Source organism: Magnolia sinica, unplaced genomic scaffold (genome assembly GCF_029962835.1).
Source record: "Magnolia sinica isolate HGM2019 unplaced genomic scaffold, MsV1 ctg348, whole genome shotgun sequence".
Taxonomy (NCBI): Eukaryota; Viridiplantae; Streptophyta; class Magnoliopsida; order Magnoliales; family Magnoliaceae; genus Magnolia; species Magnolia sinica.
The window spans coordinates 210,886-234,867 of record NW_026682814.1 but is presented as its reverse complement, the minus strand read 5'-3'; the positions used below and the strand labels follow the sequence as shown (position 1 = coordinate 234,867).

At 39.5% G+C, this 23,982-nt stretch overlaps 2 protein-coding genes across 2 annotated transcripts; both read left to right on the top strand.

The window, feature by feature from the left end:
• Positions 1-7,626: 7,626 nt before the first annotated feature.
• Positions 7,627-11,716, top strand: LOC131236265 (probable LRR receptor-like serine/threonine-protein kinase At3g47570). Its single transcript, XM_058233388.1, has 2 exons — positions 7,627-10,315; positions 11,149-11,716. The coding sequence occupies exons 1-2, from the start codon at positions 7,627-7,629 to the stop codon at positions 11,589-11,591; spliced, it is 3,132 nt and encodes a 1,043-aa protein (XP_058089371.1). The 3' UTR covers positions 11,592-11,716.
• Positions 11,717-11,870: 154 nt separating this feature from the next.
• Positions 11,871-21,362, top strand: LOC131236264 (signal peptidase complex subunit 2-like). The gene is made up of 4 exons (XM_058233386.1): positions 11,871-11,895; positions 15,217-15,308; positions 19,796-19,938; positions 20,849-21,362. Exons 1-4 carry the CDS (start codon positions 11,871-11,873, stop codon positions 20,943-20,945), a joined length of 357 nt encoding a protein of 118 aa, XP_058089369.1. The 3' UTR covers positions 20,946-21,362.
• The last annotated feature ends 2,620 nt before the right edge of the window (positions 21,363-23,982 follow it).

The window sequence follows — 23,982 nt, the reverse complement described above, 5'->3', positions numbered from 1 at the left end:
CAAGGTGCTTCCTTGTCTATCATGGTTACGAGGATTCCAACGGTTTAATTTAGTTACATGAATGCCACGTGTAGAAAATGAGTCTGTGTCCAAGAACAGCAGGATTCAAGGTGCATCTTGTTTTTTTTCACACTATTTTTTGGTGGGCTTCCTGATACATCATGCAGTGTTGCCCAGAAGAGCGGCCAAGCTGTTTTGGGCCCGGCCCACTGTATGTGAACTTTGAATCTTTGATTGGACCCAGATCTAATTGATCACATTTGCTTCCGTTTGGCCTTTTTTCGGTCCATCTAAGCTAGAAATAGGTCTGGAACCTACTCTACGTCTATATCTCAGCCATGAATTTTGCTAATACTGCCATCCAAAATGCCTTAGCATTTATGTTAGCGTTTACGCTCCAAATTGAAATTTACTTTCTAAGTGGGATTCAAAAGTGACAAAATTTCACATTTAGGCTACTTGCTCAAAACCAACACAAGAAAGCATTTGTCATTTCTCTTGGATTTAACTAAATGTTTGCAATTCAATATATATATTTGTGCAACAAAATGCAACCCTGCGTTTGTAGGTGAACTTACAATCTTATTAGAAATGATTTTTGTATCTATGGTAAAGTATGGACTGGGTGGTGAGGCATCAACACAAGGAAATATCTACAGTTACCAAATCCTTCTGATGGAGATGTTCTTCGGAAAGAGACCCACCGATTACTCATTTAAAGATGATCTTACCTTTTGATGTAGAACGTGGCACACATACATTCCTAGCATGGTTGGACCAAAAGAAGGTGAACCCTAAATTGGCCATAACTTTTGATCTGGACATCATTACAGGGCGCATAATATATCAATCTTTACTGAAATGGACAATCCAAGGTGAACCAACCCGCGAAGTGGGTCACGTCTGTCAGTTTCGTCAGAAAACACGGACTTTCAACTCAAAAACGAAAATTTAAGGAAATTTTACTATTTTTAGTCTTCCCAATTTTTTAAATATTTTCTTCCTTTTAGAGTTTTAGATTTTCTTGTTTTTTAGAAACAACTTATAATTATGCTACGACTCTTTTAGAAAAAGTTTATTTAGAATTTTTATTTTTAGAAATTAGGCTTTAGAAGAGTTTTATTAGAATTAGGATTTTTATTAGAGTTAGAATTTTTTCTATTTTTGGTAATTAGAATTTTTTTCTATATTAATGGTATAACATGGACACATATAGATTAGACAATTATCAATCAATTTATTTCAAAATTTATTAGAATTTATTACTATTTTCTATCTCTCCTCGTGGATTCGAGGAATCTCTATGAGTCCAAAGAAGCTTTGTGGATTTGGAGTAATTATCCCCTGAGGAAGATGGTGCTCGGCCTCATCACGTCCATCGATGCATCAATAGTATCATGGCAAGGCTTTCTCCTTGGATCTATGACTTTTAACGACGGGTCGGAGAACAATTCCATGAACGGTGCTCCAAGGAATCATCATTTAATTGTGGCAGCTTTTAAAGCAGCATAGAGAGAAAATTGGCAAGTCATGCAAGGGTTATAGTCTACCATCGGTCGCATGACAGAGGCCCTAGGGCAACTCCGTGTTCATGGCGGTGATCCGCCCCTAGCAAGGGTTGAAACTTGTAATCGCACTAATCGCATGATGGTGCCGATAGTAAACCACAGGATCACTCCTGAGAAGGTGGGATCCAACAACATGATTCCACAACATCCTGGACGAGGCATTGATCAGATAGATTGAACAGATCGAGAATTCAAGATGAAAGTCGATCTTCCTATTTTCAACGGCCAACTCCACTTCAAGGGCTTCCACGATTGGTTGCTTGAATTCGAACATTTCTTCTACTACATGAACATTGTGAAAGAAAAGAAAATTAAACTTGTGGCTTACATTGAAGGGCAAAATTTTGGTTTGTTAGGAACAACTTCAACTTGAGCGAACGAGACAGATGAAGGCGTCAATCCGCACGTGGTTGCAGTGAAGTAGTTGTTGCGCATGCGAATCCTCCCTAGTAACTACGATCAGGTATTATTTCAACAAAACTAAAATTATTGGCAAGATAGCCAATCAATAAGGGTTATGCAGAGAAATTTCATTATTTGTCAGCAAGAGATGACCACATTGAAACGAAGTTGCGACAGGCCAAAGGATTCATCAATGGTGAACATATGACCCCTATGGGAACAGAAAACCAACCCAAGACTTCTAAAGTAGAGGGATAATTTCTCATAACCAAACAAGATTTTGTTAAACAATTTGAGAAAACAGGAGATATAGATGCATTAGTTGAAGAGGAAAAATATATAGAGCCTATGAATTTCCCAGAGTATTTGAAACCAGTGTTGTAGGAGTTCAAGGCAATTGTGTTCGATGAACTCCCTAATAAATTGTCTCCCATACGAGATATACAAAACCACATTGATCTTGTCTCAGGGGCAAGTCTGCCTAATTGCCCACATTATTAGAAAGAGTGTGAGATCTTGCAGGCATAAGTGAAGGAATTGATCCATACTAGTCAAGTCAAAGAGAGCATGAGTACATGTATTGTGTCAACTCAAGAGTTTAATGCTAAGTACAAAAAGAGGGCTAATAAACATTAGTATCAGAAATTATTTGATTATTATGATCCAAGTCCCTTAAGTAACTCGAGGACCAGTTTTTTCCAAGTGGAGGGGTTTGATGTAGAACGTGACATGTTTATATTCCTACAATGGTTGAACTAAAAGAAGGTGAACCGTAAATTGGCTACAACTTTTGATCTGGGTATCGTTACTTAGCGCATAACCCATCAATCTTTACTGAAACGGGTCATCTGAGGTGAACCAATCCACAAATTGTATCGTGTCTGTTCGTTTTGTCTAAAAACTTGCACTTTCAACTCAAAAATGAAATTTTAAGGAAAATTTACTATTTTTAGTAATTCTAAAATTTTTAATATTATTTTCTTATTTTTAAAGTTCTAGATTTTTCTTCTATTTTAGAAACAACTTGTAATCATGCTAGGACTCTTGTAGCGAAAGTTTATTTGGAATTTTTATTTTTAGAAATTAGGATTTGAAAGAGTTTTATTAGAATTAGGATTTTTATTAGAGTTAAAATTTTTACTATTTTGGTAAATATGAATTTTAATTTTTTTTCTATATTAATGTAACAAGGACACATACAAATTAGACAATTATCAATCAATTTTTATTAGAATTTGTTGCTATTTTCTCTCTCCTCGTGAATTCGAGGAATCTCTGAGGAGTCCAGAGAAGCTTCGTGGATTCGGAGTAATTATCCCCTGAGGAAGATGCTGCTCGATCTCATCACGCCCATCCCTATGTCACCTTTCACCAATTAGCTTACATCGCATTTCCCGAACGAGTTATGGAGATTGCATATCAACAGTTGCTCTTAGAAAGAGAAACTATTGACAGAGTAAGCAAGTTCCAGGAGTGCTTGCTAATCAAAATAAGCTACAAAAGTCTACTGCGTGGTTCACCTGAGATTTGTATCTGCTTCATTTTTGGGATTATGCCCCACAATAAGTTGTCAAAACAAATGGACGGTGTGGATGTACAACACATACATTTTGGTGGGCTCCACAGCCAGGTTCACACTCAACTGGTTGGTTCTCAAGTCCAGCTAATTTACCCCCTAAATTTAGAGGTGTGCATCAAGTTGAGTCGGACGGAGTTTGGGCTGATCTGACTCAATCCGGTTTTGAAATAGGCCTAACCTGAACTTGATCTGACTCAGTACCGAGTCCATCTTGCCTGACTTGATCCGAGTCCGAGTCTGGCCCGGACTAATCCCGACCAAGTCTGTCCTAGTCACAAGTACCAAGTCAGATCGAGTGCAGCGGGTATCCACAGGCTAAAATCACAACTCAAAAACTAGATTTGCTAGAATTGCTCCTCTCCATTAGCTACATGGCATCTCAGATATGAAACATCAAATTTGAGTTTATATATATATATATATATATATATATATATATATATATATATATATATATATATATATATATATATATATATATATATATATATAGATATATATATATATATCGAGCTCGAGTTCGAGTTTCGAGTCGAGGCGAGTCGAGTTCGAGTTCGAGTTCGAGTCGATTTTCGAATCGAGTCGAGCCAGTACCGAGTTGGATTTCGGGTCGAGTCGAGTCGAGTTACTAGGTGTACTCGAACTCGACTCAATTTGAGTTTGGATTGGACGAATTGTCAACATGATTCGGATGGACTCACCCATCCTCTGGTGCCCAGCTCTACTCCTTATGGCGACCCAGATCCAGCCAGGTGGGTGTGACACTGACCGGGGGGCCTACCTTGATGTATATACATGACATCCATCCACTTTAACAATTTATTTTAGGACCTGGTCCAAAAAATGAAGCAGATAAAAAATCCCAATTGGACCACACTACAAAAAATAGTGTAAGGTTAAAATGTAGGGTTAAAATAGCTAGATTTGTATCGTACGTATGTACATAATAAATTACATTTTATGGTAACACTCGAGAATTTTCAATACTCGAGTATTAAAAACGGGGTGTTACACAAAGTGACAAAGTTCTACAAGACAAAATGATAGGATTATGGATCAAAGTGATGGAGTTCTATTAGATAAAGGGACGGGGTTTTCATATAAAGTAACATGGTTCCACCAGACAAAGTGATGGGGTTTATTTGACAAAGTGACGAGATTAGAGGACAAAGTGTCGAGATTCACTAGACAAAGTAATGGAGTTGCTAGACAAAGAGACAAAATTTTACTAGACAAAGTGACGGGACCATGAGATAAAGCGTCGTGGTTACAGTAAACAAAGTGATGGGTTTTATTAGAGAAAGTGACCGGGTTGGATTACAAAGTGGTGAGGTTCAACTAAATAAAGTGACTGGGTTGCTGGAAAAAAGTGTAGTGGTTTCATAAGACAAAGTGATAGGATTGTCGAACAAAGTGACGAGAATCAACTAAACAAAGTGACATGATTATTGGACATAGTGACGGGTTCCACTAGACAAAGTGATGGAATTGTAGACAAAGCAGTGTGGTTACACTAAGCAAAGTGTGGGGTTTTATTAAATAAAATGACGAGGTTTTACCAAACAATTTGACGGGGTTCTATTGGGTGAAGTGATGGGCCATCCTCAGGGTCCATCCTCATGGTCAAATAGGCAGTTCAGATTGTGTAGTCCGACAGCGTAGATGGGCCACCGATCGAAGAACATAGACATTATATGTTAAAATTTCTACCAAGCGGAAAAAGGGGAGAGGAGAGTTTCCTCTTTGGGCGGCATCAGGTTAAAACCGGTTTGACCACGCGCTTGGCTCGGTGAGCCGTAGGATCACGCAAGTTGTGTGCTTGCAACCACTGTGTGGTGCCAACTATGTTGTCTTAAATTTGGACCGATCATTGGGTTCTGCTTGGTCTGCTAGGACCCCGGCCCATTCGTCAAGTAAACCGAAATTTAGGTGGGCCATACTGCTATGTTTTGGGTAGCGGATGTTGATTTCTTACAATCTATGGATCAGATGTCATTCCTTATTGATCTCAATGGTTATAAGATTTCCTTGCCTAGATGGAATGGACACTAGTGATATCCCCATTGATTAGATGACTTGGTAATTACGTGTTGGATTGCTTAACCCCAGTTGTGGGCCTTATGGACTGTGGATGCACCAACCCAAAATTTGGGTTATGTGCATAAATTTTTAGGGTTCTTGAGTGTAGTGGGGTGTGTGCAAATTTATTTGTGTCAATGATAAAATAAAATTATTTGGTGATGTTCTAAGATATTCGGTGCTCTAGTACTGGTAGCCTAGATTGTTATAAGAGAACCCTGTCACTTTGGTTGGTGTAACCACACCACTTTGTCTAGCAATTCCATCACTTTGTCTAGTGGAACCCATCACTATGTCTAACAATTACATCACTTTTTCTAGTGGAACCTGTCGCTATATCTAGTAATATCATCACTGTCTTGTCAAATCTCATCACTTTGTTCGACAACCTCGTTACTTTGTCTTACGAAACCATCACACTTTTTTTGGCAATCCCATCACTTTACTTAGTAGAACCTCGTCACTTTGTCAAGCAACCCGGTCACTTTCTTTAATAAAACTCATCACTTTGTTTACTGCAACCACACCATTTTATTTCATAGTCCCATCACTTTCTTTAGTAGAATCTTGTAATTGTCTAGCAACTCCATCATTTCGTCTATTGAATCATGTCATTTTGTCAAGTAAGACTCCATCATTCTGTCTAATGGAACCATATTACTTTGTCTCATAATCCTATCATTTTGTCTAGTGGAACTTTCTCACTTTGTCTAGTGAAACCTTGTTACTTTGTCCAACAACTTCGTTAGTTTGTCTTGCAGAATTTCGTCATTTTGTCTGGTAGAATCTTGTCACTCTATCTGGTAAGCCTGTCACTTTATCTAGTGGAACTCCTTTATCTAAAAATCTAATCACTTTGTCTAGTGGAACCCATCACTTTGTGTAGTAGAACCTCTTTAATTGTATATAGAGTTTACTTGGAAAATAAAATAAAATTGTACGAGACATAACTATTGACTTAGATAGGGTCCTTACTCTTACCCGGATGGTAGACTACTTGAAGTTTCAACACAGGGTCAAGGGTTCGAGTACCCATGGTAGTGAAATCCCACAGCGTGCGTGTGTAGGGTGTGCATGCGTGTGTAAATTTTTATTTTTTTAAAAAAAGATAGGGCCCACTGTGATGTTTTTGTAAGATCCACTATGACTATTTGTTATTAAGTCTCATATTGGGTATAAAGACAAAAAATCGGATCGAACTGTGATTCTCATGGGCCGCACTAAAAGAAATAGTTGGAACTGATGTATACCCTTAATTTTGAAAGGCTCCACCATGATACTTGTATGAAATCTAAATAAATAAATAAATAAATCTTAGGCCTATGGGCCGTTTCATCCGTTTTGTGAGTTCATTTCAGGACACGACGCCAAAAATGAACCGCATCCAAGCTCAAGTGGGCCCTGCTAATGGAAAATGTGGGTAGGAAAATTCCTACCATTGAAACCTACCTGTGTTCAACAGTGATGTTTACATGCCATCCATACCGTTAATAACTTCATTTCTACTGGGGTGAACCGAAATCACAAATATTAGCGTGATTCAAAACTTCTGTGGCCCACGAGTATTTTAACATGGACGTTCAATTATCACGTTTTCAGCCCACTTGAGCTTTGGAAACGCTTCATTTTTGGCATTATGCCCTAAAATGAACTCAAAAAACGGATGGACGGGGAGGATTTCTCACAAACATAACAGTGGGCCCCACCTGGGTTCCCAGCGCAGCGACTTTCCGCGAAAGTCCTTGGCAGGAAATTGGCTTCCCGGAAAACGCAACCTCTCTTCCTAGTGGAGGGGTATTTTGTAAATTGATTTTTATTTTATTAAAGGGTACAAATGACGTGGACCAATTAAATTCTAAGGTACAGGGAGCCAGGGTGCGCTGGAAACAGAGGATCCGCACTCCTGACGAGCTACGAGCTACAAATATTGTAGGTGAGTACAACTCATCACTGCATTCCTGTTTTTTCTTCTTCATCATCCCATCTCCTATCCACGTAATGGAATTCCCACGTTCCAATCTCAGGGTATTATGGTCATTTTTCCTCTTCCATGCAATCCTCCTCTCGTCCATCAACCCCTGCTCACCCTCGGTATTTACAATGAAAAATGAGACAGATCGACTCGCATTGCTCGCATTCAAAGATGGTATTTCCAAAGATCCTCTCGGAATCTTGAGTTCATGGAACGATTCTCTCCATTTCTGCGAATGGAAGGGAATCACCTGCAGTCGCCGCCATCATCAGAGGGTCACCATCTTAAATCTCACGGACCACAGCTTGGAGGGCCACGTATCACCTCACATTGGAAATCTCTCTTTCCTGAGAAGAATCGATCTCTCCAACAACAAATTCCAAGGCCAAATCCCTCAAGAAATAGACCGTCTATTCCGGCTGCAGCATCTCAATCTGTCCGTAAATTCACTGCAAGGAGAAATTCCATCCAATCTGAGCCATTGCTCAGAACTCCTAATCATTAGCATTGCACGGAATCAGCTATTCGGAGAACTTCCCCCCGAGCTTGGCTCTTTGTCAAAGCTCATTTTTCTTTCTGTCTCAACCAATGATCTGAGAGGAAGCATCCCATCTTCGTTGGGGAACATTTCGTCTCTCACTACTCTTGATCTAACATATAACAATTTTGACGGGCAAATTCCAAACCAGCTTGGTCAATTGGCAGGCATTATCTATTTTGCAATAGGTCCAAATCAGTTATCAGGTACGATTCCACCATCCATTTATAATCTCTCATCCATCCAAGAATTTAGCGTGGTATCTAACCAGCTACATGGAAGCATTCCCCCCAACCTAGGCCTTTTGTTTCCACACCTGCGTAAGATTCTTTTAGGAGCAAACCAATTCACTGGAACGCTGCCAATTTCATTGTCCAATGCTTCAAGTCTCGAAGTTGTTGCTTTTAGCTCCAACAGTTTTAGTGGACAGGTGCCTTTGAATTTAAGAAGTCTTTCGCATCTCTACCTTATCAATATCGAGGAAAATCAGCTTGGAAGCAGGGACGGTGATGACCTGAGCTTCCTCACTTCACTGACCAACTGCACCCGTCTAACAGCTATAAGTGCAGCCACTAATAATCTGGAGGGTGAGTTGCCCAGCTCCATTGCTAATCTCTCGACACAGCTAAAGATTCTGTTTTTAGATGAAAACAAGATATTTGGAACTATTCCCCAGGGAATCGAGAATCTCATCAACTTGTATGTTCTGGGTGTGGGAGAGAATTCCATGAAGGGTACTCTTCCAGATGCTATTGGGAAGCTTAACAAGTTGCAAGGCTTGAGTCTCCGTCGAAATAAATTTTCAGGGCAAATCCCACCTTCAATTGGCAACATCACTCGATTAAGCTTTCTCCAGTTGGATGGAAATGATTTCCATGGAAGCATACCATCTAGTTTTGGAAATTGGGGATTTATGCAACAATTTCTCATTTCTGAAAATAAACTCAATGGTACCATACTCAAACAAGTCTGCGCAGCTCAAATCAACCTGTCTCGTAATTCATTCACTGGGTCTCTCCTGCTGGAAGTTGATAACTTGGAAAATATTAGGGAGATGGATATCTCAGAGAACAAACTATCAGGTGAAATTCCAAATACGTTGGGAAAGTGTCAAAGCATGGAGTTGCTTTATATGCATGGCAACTTGTTTCAAGGAACCATTCCAGAGTCTCTAAAGAATTTAAAAGGTATCAAAGGGTTTGATCTTTCGCGCAATAACTTTTCTGGGCAGATTCCCAAATATTTTGAAGAATTTCATTTCTTACAGTATTTGAATTTGTCATTCAATAATTTCGAGGGTGAAGTGCCCAAAGGAGGGATCTTTAAAAATGCCAGCGCAATTTCAGTTGTCGGAAACAGCAAACTCTGCGGAGGTATACCAGAACTACAATTGCCAGGGTGCCCTAAGCAAGCTTCCAAGAAACGCGGAAAGCCTCTTGCTACCAGAGTAAAAGTCACAGTTATTACTGTGGTTTCATCTTCAATTCTCTTGTCGTGTATCATTGCAGCTCTTTATTGGAGAAGAAATTCTCCAAAGAAAGCCTCTTCTCCATCTTCCACACAGAATCAGTGGTTACAAGTTTCTTACGCAGATCTCCTTCAAGCAACAGACAGGTTTTCTTCAGCTAATTTAATTGGTGTGGGAAGCTTCGGTTCTGTATATAAAGGAGTTCTAGAATGCATCGAAACACTTGTTGCAGTGAAGGTACTCAACCTCCAACAGCAAGGAGCTTTTAAGAGTTTTGCAGCTGAATGCGAAGCATTAAGAAACATCCGGCATCGAAATCTTGTCAAGATCTTAACGGTTTGCTCGAGCATTGATTTTAATGACAATGATTTCAAAGCTCTAGTAATTGAGTACATGCCTAATGGTAGTCTGGAGAAGTGGTTGCATCCAAATGTAGATGAACAACCTCAACTGAGGAGTTTGAATCTTACCCAGAGGCTAAATATAGCCATTGATGTGGCTTCAGCATTTGATTATCTTCATAATCACTCCAAAATACCAATTGTTCATCGAGACCTAAAACCAAGCAATGTTCTTCTCGATGATGATATGGTTGCCCACGTGGGTGACTTTGGTTTAACAAGGTTCCTCTCCGAAGCTGCAGAAGGTTTCTCCCAAAATCAAACTACCACATCTGGGATTAAGGGATCGATTGGGTATATTCCTCCAGGTAAGGTTTCAATCCATTTTTTTAATTCATTCATCTTGCAAAATGATTGGTAATTTCCATATAATAATATTATGGTGAAGCATGTTAATAAGGATATGCATAAATTAAATAATCTAATAAATGGATATTTTTATGTACATTACTCTCTCTCTCTCTCTCTCTCTCTCTCTCTCTCTCTCTCTCTCTCTCTCTCTCTCTATATATATATATATATATATATATATATATATTAGTGATGATGAGCTACGGTCAGTTAGAAATTGAAAGTATGGCTTATAATTAACAAAATAAAAAGAATCCCCGTTGATTGCACATGACCCCAAATAACTATGATTGGGAGATCATGTGATTGACAGCATGCACTTTTGTGAATGGTGGTGATCATCTGGTCAAGGTGATTTGATGGGCCTCAACAATTCTTGGTAGACCCTCTTATCCAAGGGTACACGATGGTTATGTTGGGTAGATTGGACACCACATGGATTCAAACTCTAATAAGGAACCAACAATTAATTGTTACTAGATTATTTTTCTATCCGTGATACACTGTTTGTCTGTGTATATGTGTGAAAACAGTAGATTTTTGTTCTATTTATAGGATATTTTCTTAAGACTATTTTTTAGGACAAACCATACACTTATAAGACAAAGATTGAAGAAATATGTTTAGCAGAATTCCTTATTCTCAGATATTCTAAAACTTTGGGAGAGGCAGAAATGTTAATTATTTAAATGAAATATTTCCTTTCTCCCTCTCAATATCTAACCACTATTTTTTATCTTTCTTTAAATAGATGCCTAACATTCAAATATGTGATATTTGTAAATCGTAGAGTATGGGATGGGCGGTAAGGCGTCCACACATGGAGATGTATACAGTTATGGGATCCTTCTACTCGAGATGATCACTGGAAAGCGGCCAACTGATGACATGTTTAAGGACAATCAAAGCCTTCATCACATTGCAGAGTCGGCTTTTCCAGAACAAGTAATGGAGATCATAGATCCAAGACTTCTCTTAGAAGATGCTGAAGCTATTCAAGACAATGAAAATCATAACAATTTGAGAAATAGAATGCATGATTGCTTGGTTTCATTGGTCAGCATTGGTGTATCATGTTCTGCAGAATCGCCAAAGGAACGAATGAAGATGAGAGATGTTGTCATGGAAATGCATGCAATTAGAGACTTATATCTGGAGGTTGGGATTCACCGACAGAGACAAAATAGGCCCTTATTGTTAGGTGAGGGTTCATCTTACCTCAGTAACTACTAAGATTAGATTAGTAGTTACATTGAAGAAGATTCCGACATAAAATAAAACTTCTTGATATTTTCTGAAGAAGCTCTAGATATATATTGTTTAGTGTTGAATGTAAGGGGAAGATGTTTTCTTATTCTTCTTCTTTTTTATTTTTTTTAGACTGTGTGAATATAATAAGAGAAAATGCTTATCAAAATAAAGAGAATATTGTGTACTAAGACACTGAATCCTTACAAAATTTTATACAACCTATTCCAAAAATACCATTATAATCTTACTAAGTATTTATCAATGGCTTTGCCTGATGATCTGGAAGGTGTGCGCCATCCACACACACACACACACACGCCAAAAACAGAAAAAAAAAAAAAAAAAAAAAGTTCTAAAGATTCTTACCGTCTTAATTATTAAGTTTCTTTGTCTCTGGACAGTACTCGTCAGGCAGGTCCACTTTAGAGCAGGTGGGCCAGGCATGCACGAAAGATGTGAATATTGAAAGAAACAGTACCAACAGCCCATATCAACATGCATTTGTTGGGTTCCCGATGCATCTTGCAGTGTCACCGAAAAGAGTGTCCAAGCTGTTTTGGGCCTAGCCTACTTTTGTGGGCTTTGAAACTTTGATTTGGGTTGGGTTTGGGCTTTTCATATACTCATTGGGCCAAATCTAGGCTAAATTCCTAGTCTGATTAGTGTATGGTTGGGCTTAGCTTAGGAATGTAGCTTGATTAACGAACTGGCATGGTGCTCTAGATTCTGCCCATTCTCACTTAGCCTAGCCATATTTTCAGTCCAGGGAACATTCGTGATAGGAGAACCTTATTTATGAGCTAACTCAATGGGTTTGAACCCGTAGCTCAATGGCATACAACCTGTGTTTCAACGTTGAGGTCATGAGCTCAAGTTTGGCTATGAACTAGAGCAGTAAATGGCCCGGTGAAACATGTCCAGGTCTAGCCCATTAGCCATGTACCGGTGGAAATGCCCAAAAAGACCTGAATTAGGCTTCAACAATCATTTAGTACATGAGGTGACTAATTTAGTACATGAGGTGGCAGGTTTTAACATTCACTTAGAATACTCTAGTACCAATTGCACCGGATATATATATTATCACAATCTGAATTAAAAATAAATTGCTCCATTCAATAAAGACGCATGTTTGATCAATTTAACATGCCAAAAAAATTTCAAAGAATTTGAGATATTTTTCAAATTACTATTGATCGTCCATCGAGCATGTCCAAAGTGTCAAGAGAGCTGTCTATCTAATTTTAACGACGTTCAATCAAGTATGACTATCAATTGATCAATGTTCCTTATTTCTACATAAATTGAAGGCATCCATTCAACATCCGACTGCTAATCTTGAAACCGTGGTTTGACCATACCTTAGATCTGAAGCGGTAAGCAGCACAAAAGGACATAGTATAAGGATCAATTGACCCATGTCATTTCTTGCACAACCTGAATCGACTTGGACCAGGCCTGGCTTACCGGATCAAGTCGGACCAAGTTCAAGTTGACTCGGACAAATCTCATTAGGCTCTTCCAAGTCATAAAATCATGGTTCGAGCAGCCCATGTGCTAGCATCTAAAATGGGCTAGCCTATATCATGTCCAAGTCTAGCCCATGAATCAAGGTCCATGCCCTGCATGACCCAAGTCAGGCTCAAGCTAGGAACTCCGAATCTCAGTCACCATTGCCAAGCTAGTCACGGCAGGCCATGCATAACCCTCAGGCCTGCATGTAAGGCTCGTATCCTAGTCTGTACCGTTCCGTAAGCTTCCGCGGTCCTCCCGGTCGATTTTCGGTGACCTGCAATCTGTTATCAGCATTTGTGCGTGATCCTGAGTCAAGTCCTGCATATCGGAGTCGACTCGACTTGAGATTGTATCTTTGCAACCGTGCCGTAGCCGTGCACCCCACCACAGGAAACAGTAGGGATTAAATTCTTCCGTTAAAAAGCTCCTTAAGGCCACAAGTGTTTTGGATCAAGTTAACGTTTGTATTTTCCCATCATCCAGGTCTTGTCTTACCTCATGAACAAGTTGAATGGCAAATAAATTTTATGATGGACCCTGAGAAGGTTTCAACGGTGGCCGGCCCAACTATTTCTTATGGTGTGGTCCACATGAAGATTTAGATCTGCCTCATATTTTGGGCTCATGCATTAAAATGAATATTAAAAAAAATGGAGGGCCATCATGGAAAAAACACATACATCATGGTGGGCCGCATAGCTTTAACGCCAACTAATTGGCTCCTATTGAGGTCACCGGCCAAATCAAATCTTTTATCATACCGAGTAAACTCTGCTGGGCCTACTGATGGATGTCTGTAATTTATCCATACCATTCATCCATTTTTTCAGCTCATATTAGGGGTTGAGCTTTTTCTTTTTTTTTAAACACACGCCCCCCTCAGACTCACGCCGCGGTGAGCTTTCACCACCCATGGATACTCGAACCCTTGACTGGGTGTTGAAGCTCCCGAGAGTCCACCACCCTAGCAAGAGCAAGGGTTGAACTTAAATTTGAAGCATATGTAAACCTCAGGTGGATCACACCAGATGAAATGGGGGAAATAATGATTTAATTCAGTTGGGCCCACCGTGAATGTATTTGTCTTATCTACTCCGTCCATCAGTGTTTTGAGATTATTTTAGTGGTTGAACCCAAAATTGAGGTATATCTAAAGCTCAAGTGGACCATACCACAAAAACCATGGGCATGATGATTTTCACTGTTGAAACCTTTCTATAGCCCACCTGATGTTTATTTTTCATCCAACATGTTCATAATATCACAAAGACATAGATGAAGTGAAAATACAAATATAAGATTGATCTAAAACTTCCGTGGCACCACAAATTTTTTCAATGGTAGATTGTCAATTCAGTACTTAATTTTCAGACTTCAGCCATAGTTACCAAACAAGTTTTTTTACTTCAGATTTCAGATTTAGGCTTCAGATTTCAGATTCAGGTTTAGATTTTAGATTCAGGCTTTAGACTTCAGATTTAACAAACGAGGCCTTAGTACATAATTTGCTTCCCAGCCCTACCGCGCTCCTTCCTCCGAGCATTGCTTGCGTGCGAGTATTCTGTCTTCGAACAGTGGAAATAGGAAAAGCTAGAAAGAAGGAAGAAGAGAGAGAGAGATGGTGAGCAACGACAGCAGCTCATCTCCCAAACCTAACCCTAAAAAAGCTAATTTGATGAATCCTCATTCCATCAAACACCTTCTCGACGAATCTGTCTCCGAGGTTCCAAAACCCTAGACCTCCCCCTTCGCTCTCTCTCTCGATCTCTCTCTCTCTTGCATTTCTTGGGTTTTCAGAGACTTTACATGAGGTTTTAACTCTTCTCTTCTTGCAAATCATCACTGGCTGAGGATACACCGAAGACGTGCGTCTGAGCAACATCATCGCCATTGCTCTCGTCGCGCAGTTCTAATGTAAGAAGTTCCCGGAAAACAAAGATTTCCTCATCGGATGCATCAGATTATATCCTTCAAAACCTAATTCTTGTACATCTCTCGGAGAAGAAATCATCTTCTTTTCAGTGTTTTTGCAGTGTAATCTATCTATTGGAAAATGGATTTTTTTTTTTTTCCTTTCGAGATCTTTGACTCCTTTTTGGCAAGTATGTCGTCTTCAACGGATTGTTGCAGTTGATCATCTACAAAAAGGAGAAGAATGCGATCCTTTTCACTTATCCTCTTCCAGTGAGTTCTTCTTCTTCTTCTTTTTTCGGATTTTAGGAATACGTCAAATTTTTTCCTTCTGTCTCTGTTCTTTTATTTTTTATTTTTAAACAATGGGGAAATATGCAATTTGGGTTTGAATTATAGTAGCATTTTCACATGGGTAGACCGTTCATCTGGTGGGCCTTATCATAGATGCTTGACGCTGCAAAGGTACCTACGTCTATTGGATAATTTGAGCTATTCAATAATTGACTTGCAAATGGATGGATAAAAGGAACATAAGAGAAGCCCAAGGGGCAATCTGCAATAGGCAATTACCATTAATGAGATGGACGTAATTGTTTGATGGGGGTTTGGTCCATCACCCATCCATGGTGGGGCCCACCAGATGGCAGCATGTTTTGCTGAGCATTGTGTGACTCCACCGTTATCTTCTAATTCAATTGTGAGATTGATAGAGTAGGACTTTGTTTGATGCAACTTATACAGTATTCAGCTATTATATATAAACTAATGAAATCCACTTATTTTAAACACTTTGATTGTTATCATAGCGGTAAGATTTCTAACGCAGGTTCAAAGCTTCCAGGTGTGAAAGCTTCCATAGTTCATGCTCTAGTTAATGCTATTGGATTGGTGAGGCATGCTGAAAAGTCTTTAAGTTTTCGACAGAAAAATCATGTCGACTTGGGAAATTGGATGACTGAATTTTGTAGACAAACTGATGGTGGTGGTGTAGAAATTTACAAAAAGCAAGGCTAGGTGGGTGATTGGCATCAATCAAGAAGATGGTTGTAGTGTTCAGATCAGGGAAAAATTAATTCAAGAGATTCACAAATTTTGGCTAATCTACACATTGGATGTCCAAGTCAACCCAACTCTGCAGAATCTTGTTTTCCTAGTTCTGATGGACAACAAAGCTTCTCAAGATTTGTTAAGATAACTGCAATGCCAAGAGCAACTGTATAAAGTATTACCTACTTGCCTCTAACAACAACAAAACAAACTAGATTCCTTATCATATTAACCAACCAATAACCCAATGGGAACAATTTTACCGAAATCATTGATCTTTCAATCTTTTCAGTTATGAATCTTGCTATCTGGATTATGGGTCATGATGTAGGACGTGGCACAAAGACATTCCTAGCATGGTTGGACCAAAAGAAGGTGAACCATAAATTGGCCATAACTTTTGATCCAGGTATCGTTACGGGGCACACAACCTATCAATCTTTACTGAAACGGGCCATCCAAGGTACATCAACCCACAAAGTGAGTCATGTCTGTCCATTTCCCCAGAAAATGCGCGCTTTCAATTCAAAAACGAAAATTTAAGGAAAAATTACTATTTTTAGTAATTCCGATTTTTTTTTTAATATTTTCTTATTTTTAGAGTTTTAGATTTTCTTCTTTTTTAGAAACAACTTGTAATCATGCTAGGACTCTTCTATCAAAAGTTTATTTGAAATTTTTATTTTTAGAAATTAGGCTTTAGAAGAGTTTGACTAGAATTAGGATTTTTATTAGAGTTAGAATTTTACTATTTTTGGTAATTACGTGCTTTAGGGAGTTTGAGTTGGAGTTTGATTATGAAATTTCTTCCTAGGTTTGGTAACACTATTTAAAGGATTGTAAATTTGTTTTTATTATGAATCAATCAATTGTCGAATTTCTAGAATTTATTTCTATTTTCTTATTTTCCCTCGTGGATTCAAGGTATCCCTGTGAGGAGTTCAAAGAAGCTACATGGATTCAAAGTAGTTATCCCCTTGAGGAAGACGGTGATCGGCCTCATCACATTTATCCCTACGTCAGGTAATTTGCAATCCAAATTACTATTTTGACTAATCACAAGTATGGTTCTATAATCTAGACTAGAATACCTTGTGATGTCGATCTATGTTCACAGTGAAGAGATTTATACGTTGATTTATGAAATAGAATGCACATATAATATTATGCATGTGGGCCTTGTAATAATAATATTCCTTATTTCATGTATAAATTGCAGTATTGATTCTTGTATAAAACTATGCTATATACCGAGTTATGTGCTAGAGCAACCCACATGATCCTACCCCTATTGTACAACCATTGGAGGAAGTAGTGCACTGCTTGCTTGTTCCTGTACCATGTGCTGAAATGAACCGTGCTCCAGCTAACACAAAGACACTTGAAACTAGTCCTAACAACTCAATAACTTGTATTAATATAAACTTGGTAATGACTTTTCAAAAGGGAGGTATATTGATTGTTTCAAGTTTTGTGATTTGGAAGAAATCCATTGCATTGATATCCTTTCGTGTTTCATTGTTTGGAGTGCGTTGATTCTTAATGGAAGGTAGATTGTGAAGTAATAGATTTTTCTTTAATTGCTCAATTTGATAATGGATCAGTTAAGAAAGAAAGAAAGAACAAAAGCAATAGTTCTCATTGGACCCAAGAAAAGGCCAAATATTCTATAGGTTAGACCCTCTTGGGAGTGTAGTCAATGCATTCTAGTTGCATGCCTAGGCATTTTGGCCCTATTGCACCCTGCCTAGACTCTGGCCGAGGCGACTACCTGAGCCTTATTATTATTATTTTTTTTTTTTTAAATATAAATTTATGTGAGATACCCTTATGGGCACCTCATAGGTATGGTTTTTTTTACTACCCAATAAGGGTGTGAACAGAAAAGAAATGGCTGTTAAGCCCTTTTCCAACAACTTGTCTCCTTTTATGTTAAGGTCATCGCGTTGGACTCCTTGAAAGCAGGATGAGCTTTCATCATTGTTGTACAAGAGATTAAGCTGAATTGGGTATTTCAGGAGAATTGGAAAACATAGGTTATTTAGGGATTTTGAATATTGGATTATAGGGTTTCGAAAAATTAGGGATTTTGGCAAATTGTAGTTTTAGACCGGCGAATCTGGGTATTTGGGGAAAGTGGGAAATTTATGGTTAGGGTTTGGAGAAATTAGGATTTAAATTTTGGGAAATTGGGGGAAATTGGGAACGTGGGGTTCCAGTTTAAGAGGAATTCATGGCGTTGACTTTTAATTATTTAAAAAAGATTAATTTATATCCATAAATGATTAAATATCAATGTTTATATATAAAATTAAAAAATGCACCTGGAATCTCTAGGCATGTGCCTAAGCCACTAGAAAATTTCAGGCACCATAGGGGCAGGTGCTCCTGGCGCCTTCAACTATACTGCCTCCAGTTTCGAGGATTTTTGGTGCATGGGCCATCCAGAGTTTGACCCATCATATCAACAATTTGGACAACTGAATGATGGCCCTAAGGTCCTCCCTCTACAATTTGCCCATGCATTGATAATGCCTCATTCCATGAACTATATAATAGAGGCATGCATGTATGTGAATGCATAAGTATCTCCAGATGTGGCATTCCTATAGCTGTTTATGAGCAAACACAATAGCTGTTTATGAGCAAACACAGGTATGTGAATATGTAACACGATGCCAATACCACTCAAGGGGATTCTCTTCTACTGGAATCCCCCATGTCAAGGGGAAGCCGCAGATGACTCAAACTCATAGGAACAGTTGTATAACTGTCTCCAACATGGTAGCCCCAGGAGGCACCATGATAAAGCTCCCTTGCATGTGTGAAGCAAATGGGAACTCCCATAGAGCTACTCCAGAAAACCGCCTTAAAAATTGGCAACCATGGAGTTACCTTGTGAGCATTTTGGGTGGTTTTGATAATCGATCCCTAATAAGATTCCAAAAAGAAGAGAATAATTGGTACCAACAAATAGATGGCGAGAGCTGGGTCTGGCTCCATGGCTCAGTGGTAGGCAGACTCTATTTCAACACTGAGATCATGGATTGAATGCCAATGAGAGGTGCGTGTGTGTGTTAAAAAAAAGGGATGGCAAGAGCTCAACACCCAAGAGGACTTGAAAGGCACTAAAACACTGAGATCAAGGTACCACTTGTAGTACTGTACCATGTTTCCGCCAACATGCCTCTAGTGGAGGACATCAGTACCATGAAAATGGTAAACCCCACCATGAGATCACCTGGCACAAAAATCAGGCCCGGTCGCTCAGGTGGGCCACACTGTTGGAATCAATGGACAACCAATGGTATAACTCAACATAGAGTTGTGGCCTACCCAGTGAGTGGATCAGCCTTTATTTTTGTAAAGGGCAATCTTCATGGTGGGACATAATGTTTTCATGGTACTGACTTTCTAAACAAATGGTATATGGCAGGAAAGATGGTACAGTGCCCCAAGTTGTGGTATTGTTGCCTATAGATGATCAGTTCTTCTAAAACTAATGCAAATCCAGTTAAATGCTCTAGCCTGATCCATTACCTAGATATGTAGGATCCTAAGGTGGAACCATTTGATGAAATTTTGGAGGTTCTAGGTGTCTTGGATTCTCCATGAAACTATGTTGCTGATGCTCTCCCTCCCTCCCTCTTCTTCTTCTTCTTCTTCTTCTTTTTGAGATTTGAATTTTCAGTTGCAATTGTTGTGTGCAGGGATCATTCAACAGCACTGGACTGGTAGTATCTTCCAAGCTGCCAAGATTCTCTGACTTGTATACACTGTCTGTTGCCAGCGCAGATCCAAAATCTGTTTCTTCCAATAAAGCATTCCATTTCACAAAGAGTGTTACCAAGTGGTAAGTTCATTTGATATATTTTCAAATTTCTCCTTCCAGGGATGGAATGCCAGAATCCTCGTTTTGGCATGGAGCTATTGTACTACGCATGAGGTGTATCTATTGTAAGCTTGGGTTTTCAGTTTGTACTAGTGGGGATGCACATCAGAAAAGAAAAAATAAATAAATTGTACCAGTGGTGATCACAGTCCAATGATTCCAAACTGTTGATATTATGGGTTGTATTGTGAATTCCATGTGCACCAAAAATTCTCCCAGATTGGTCATGACCATTGAATCTTCCGCCATTGTTCTGTTGTATTTTTGTATGTGGACCATTTCTTTCTACTTTTTTACTGTGCCTACTGGCAACCACTAAAGGTTATAGGATTTCCCAATATTTGGGCGTATGGCCAACCGATGTGGGATTTCCCCGTATGGGAGATACTCAGTATATGGGCCATCAATACCACAAAAGGTTATAGGATTGCCCCATATTTGGCATATGGACCAACAATATGGGATTTTCCCGTATGGGAGATACTCAGTATATGGACTATCAATACCACTAAAAGTTATAGGATTTCCCCATATTTGGCATATGGACCACCAATATGGGATTTCCCTATATGGGAGATAATCTGTATATGGGCTATCAATCACGAGCTGCCCCATGGATTTGAATCATGAGTTCATTGGTCACTTGTACAAACAGAACCTAAGCATGCCATAGATTTTCTCAAAGAGCATTGTTTAATGCCTCTTTTATGTTGCACGGATTGTTATCCCATTTTATACAAGAATTTGACTTAGAATGAGTCGAACAATTTGATCACGATCCATGAGTATGGACGAATTTATGCAAGAGAGTCTAAATCATTGGCACTCATAAATCCAATTGGTAGAATTTGAATGTTTCTTTGGTTTGCAGGTTCACTCGTGATGGGATTCTGGTGGAAGGTCTGTTCTGGAAGGATGTAAGCAAACTGATTGATGATTATAGTGGAGATTCTCGAAAGAATAAATGAACTCAAACAGGACGAATACATATGACACGACAGGTCAGACAGCAGTTTGCGCTCATCCCTTGAAAATTTTAAGGCAATTCGAATTCTACTGGTTTTAAAGAACTCGAGTTCATAGGATTCATGGCCAACCATTTCTCTGGACATCTCTTTGAAAACAGAAATGAATATGTAACTTCTTTCCCACCGAGGCCATTTTAAACCTCCACGCCTCTTAAATGAGGATGGCCACAGGCAGCAGCCCAGGTGGTCCACCTTGCTCCCAGGCCTGGCCTGCCATGTCCCATGTTCGGCCTTGATTTTTAGGTTTGTGCATCCACCCAGGGCTGAATTTAGGTCCCATATAAAGAGCCTGCCCAGATTCTATATCTTTGGATCAAGCCTGGGCCAAGCTCAGAGGTGCAAGGCTGTTTATATGACTGTGATCTCTCCACATGTTGTTGACCCATGCATAGTAAATATTTTGAATTGGCTTTTCATCTGAATATTCAAGGCCTGTTTCAAGATAGCTGTGGTAAATGTGTCTACTGGCAAGGAGCCTCATAAGCCACATTGGTCAAATGTCCTCCATGCAGTAGTCAGGCACTTGCCAAAGCCATTGATCAGTTGATCATGGAATTTCGGCATGTTTATTGCAGATTGTTGAGTTGCTCACACCTTAAATGTGGACTGTTACTTTGCCATTGCTCACCTTTTGCACCATCTGTCCATCTGTTGAGAGGCAGCTGTTTGGACTACTAGGATTATCTCAACTATCATGTTTTTTTTGGGACGCCGATTAGGTACTACCCCTACCATAGGAATGGACAGGGCTTTGAGGCCACCGTGATGTATGAATTTTATCTACACCATCCATCCATTTTGCCATGTCATATTAGGGTACAAGCCCAAAAATGGACGGTTCCAAGGCTCAAGTGGATCACACATTGGGGATTAAACACCTACTATTGAAAACTTTTGGGGGGCCATAGAAGTTTTGGATTAAGCTGATATTTATGTTTTCCCTTCGTCCAGGTCTATGTGACCTTATGAACAGGTTAGATGGCAATTAACCATCACAGTGGGCACTGGGAAGGTTTCAACGGCGGTTCTCTTTATCACTGCTTCTTCCTGTGGGGTGGTCTACTTGACCCTTGGATCTGCCTTATTTTTGGGCTTGCACCCTAAAATGATATGGCAAGATGGATGGACAGTGGATAAAACTAGGGGTGTACACAAACCGAGCTAGCTAAGTCGTAACTAACAAGAAATTCTGACTATTTCCAATTCGAAGCTAAGTTCGAGCTGAGTTTTTGAGCTTGAAAATGCGTTCGAGCTGGCCCCATCTCGACTTGACTTGGATCAAACCCAACTCGAATCGAACTAGTTTAGTGACTCGGTTACTTTGATATTGATGTTGCTCACCAAGTGCTTGATGAAATGACTCAACGAAGTGTGGCTGGTGGCAAGAAAGGTATGTATATGAAACAAATACTATTTTTTTCTTGTTTTTAAGTTGCTTAGAAAGTGTTTGATAAAATACCTGTAAAACCACTGCTGTTGTTTTACATATAATGAGATTTTGAAGGTATAGTCTGTGTTTGCGAAAATGCTGCACAAGCAAACTTGGCTCGAACTGGCCCGAGCTACTAACCGAACCGAGCCGAGTTGGCCAGTCAAGCTTGAAGACCGAGCTGAGCCGAGTTTGAGCTCGGGTCAACTAGTGGCCGAGCCGAGTCGAGCTGAGGCCAACTTGACTCGGTTGGACTCAATGTACACCCCTAGATAAAACCCATACATCATGGTGGCCCCTCGGAGCCCTATTTGTTCCTAGCTAGGGTCGGGCGGGTGTAGTCCCCAATCCGCATCCATTTTTTCGTGCACAGCTATTGAGGGGTCATGCTAAGATCCATGTGATATGGAGTTGGAATGCAAATTGCGATGGTTCTTCCTTCGAGTAGCTGAATCCAAGGTTTGGAATTTATTTATTTATTTATTTTTTTGCTTCAGGTTTTATTTACCTCGCCACCCACTATGGTGAATTTGTTCATTGACCCATCTCCATCGGATTTTGTGAACTCCAAACGCTGCAAAAGGTAGTCGACAATGTTGATTAATTGGATGCTGGTGTGGCAATGGCTAGAATTTTCCGTTTGTAGCACTAAATTGGACTGACGAATCATGAAATATCATGATATTTGCTGCAACCAAATGCACCCTTAACGTAGAGTTGCAACAAAATGTTAATGCCAGGAACATGGTCTTGAGCGTGCTTCTGTCAGGATGGAATAGGTAAGGATGCCTATGTTTTTTGTTTTTTGTTTTTTTTTTGAAAGGTAAGGATGCATATGTATGCAGATGGTATTCAGACAGAAGTTTGTATGAATTGGTAATATCCCTTTCTAACCATTCCTTGCAGCTTCCAAATGCAGCATTAGAGTTTATCACAACTTGGTGTTGAGTATGGTGAGTTTTCATAGTTACTCAGCACCAAGTTGACTAAGTTCTGAGACGTGTTGAGCTTCCGAATTTTAGAACTATGGTATAAGAGACTGTTCTGATCTACCCCAAATAACTAGCGGAAATCTATGGAGTGCACCTTTGATGTGGATCATTTGTTATGTGGGCCGCACCTTCAAAATGGGCCGTCCATCATGTGGGGCTAGCTTTGGATGTGGGTCACTCATCATTAATGGTCAACCTTTGATGTGGACTGTCCATTGTGTGGGGCCCACTTTCAATGTTCATTATGCATAATGTGGAGCTTGCTTTTGATATGGACCATCCAACTTGCGGACCCCACCTTCGATGTGGACCATCCATCATGTAGGGCCACCTATGATATGGACTATCCATGAGAGAGAGAGAGAGAGAGAGAGAGAGAGAGAGAGAGGAGAAGTTGGTTTAAGCAATAAGCTAATTTTACAAAGGTGGTCACCAACCATACGTTTAAAAAGCTACAAATAGGGGTATGTCCAAACAGGCCCTAAATATCTATGTCCAAATTTGGTAATTGGAGATCCCTCTTATCAGAAGTTGCTGGTAGACCCTACCTTTTAAA

Excerpts from the sequence above, each read along its gene's own strand:
- LOC131236265 (XM_058233388.1), top strand. The coding sequence starts at position 7,627 with ATGGAATTCCCACGTTCCAATCTCAGGGTATTATGGTCATTTTTCCTC. Across the intron at positions 10,316-11,148 it reads GATTGGGTATATTCCTCCAG|AGTATGGGATGGGCGGTAAG; the intron begins GTAAGGTTTCAA and ends TGTAAATCGTAG.
- LOC131236264 (XM_058233386.1), top strand. The coding sequence starts at position 11,871 with ATGGCTTTGCCTGATGATCTGGAAG. Across the intron at positions 11,896-15,216 it reads TTTGCCTGATGATCTGGAAG|TTTTTGGCAAGTATGTCGTC; the intron begins GTGTGCGCCATC and ends ATCTTTGACTCC. Across the intron at positions 19,939-20,848 it reads ACAAAGAGTGTTACCAAGTG|GTTCACTCGTGATGGGATTC; the intron begins GTAAGTTCATTT and ends TTTGGTTTGCAG.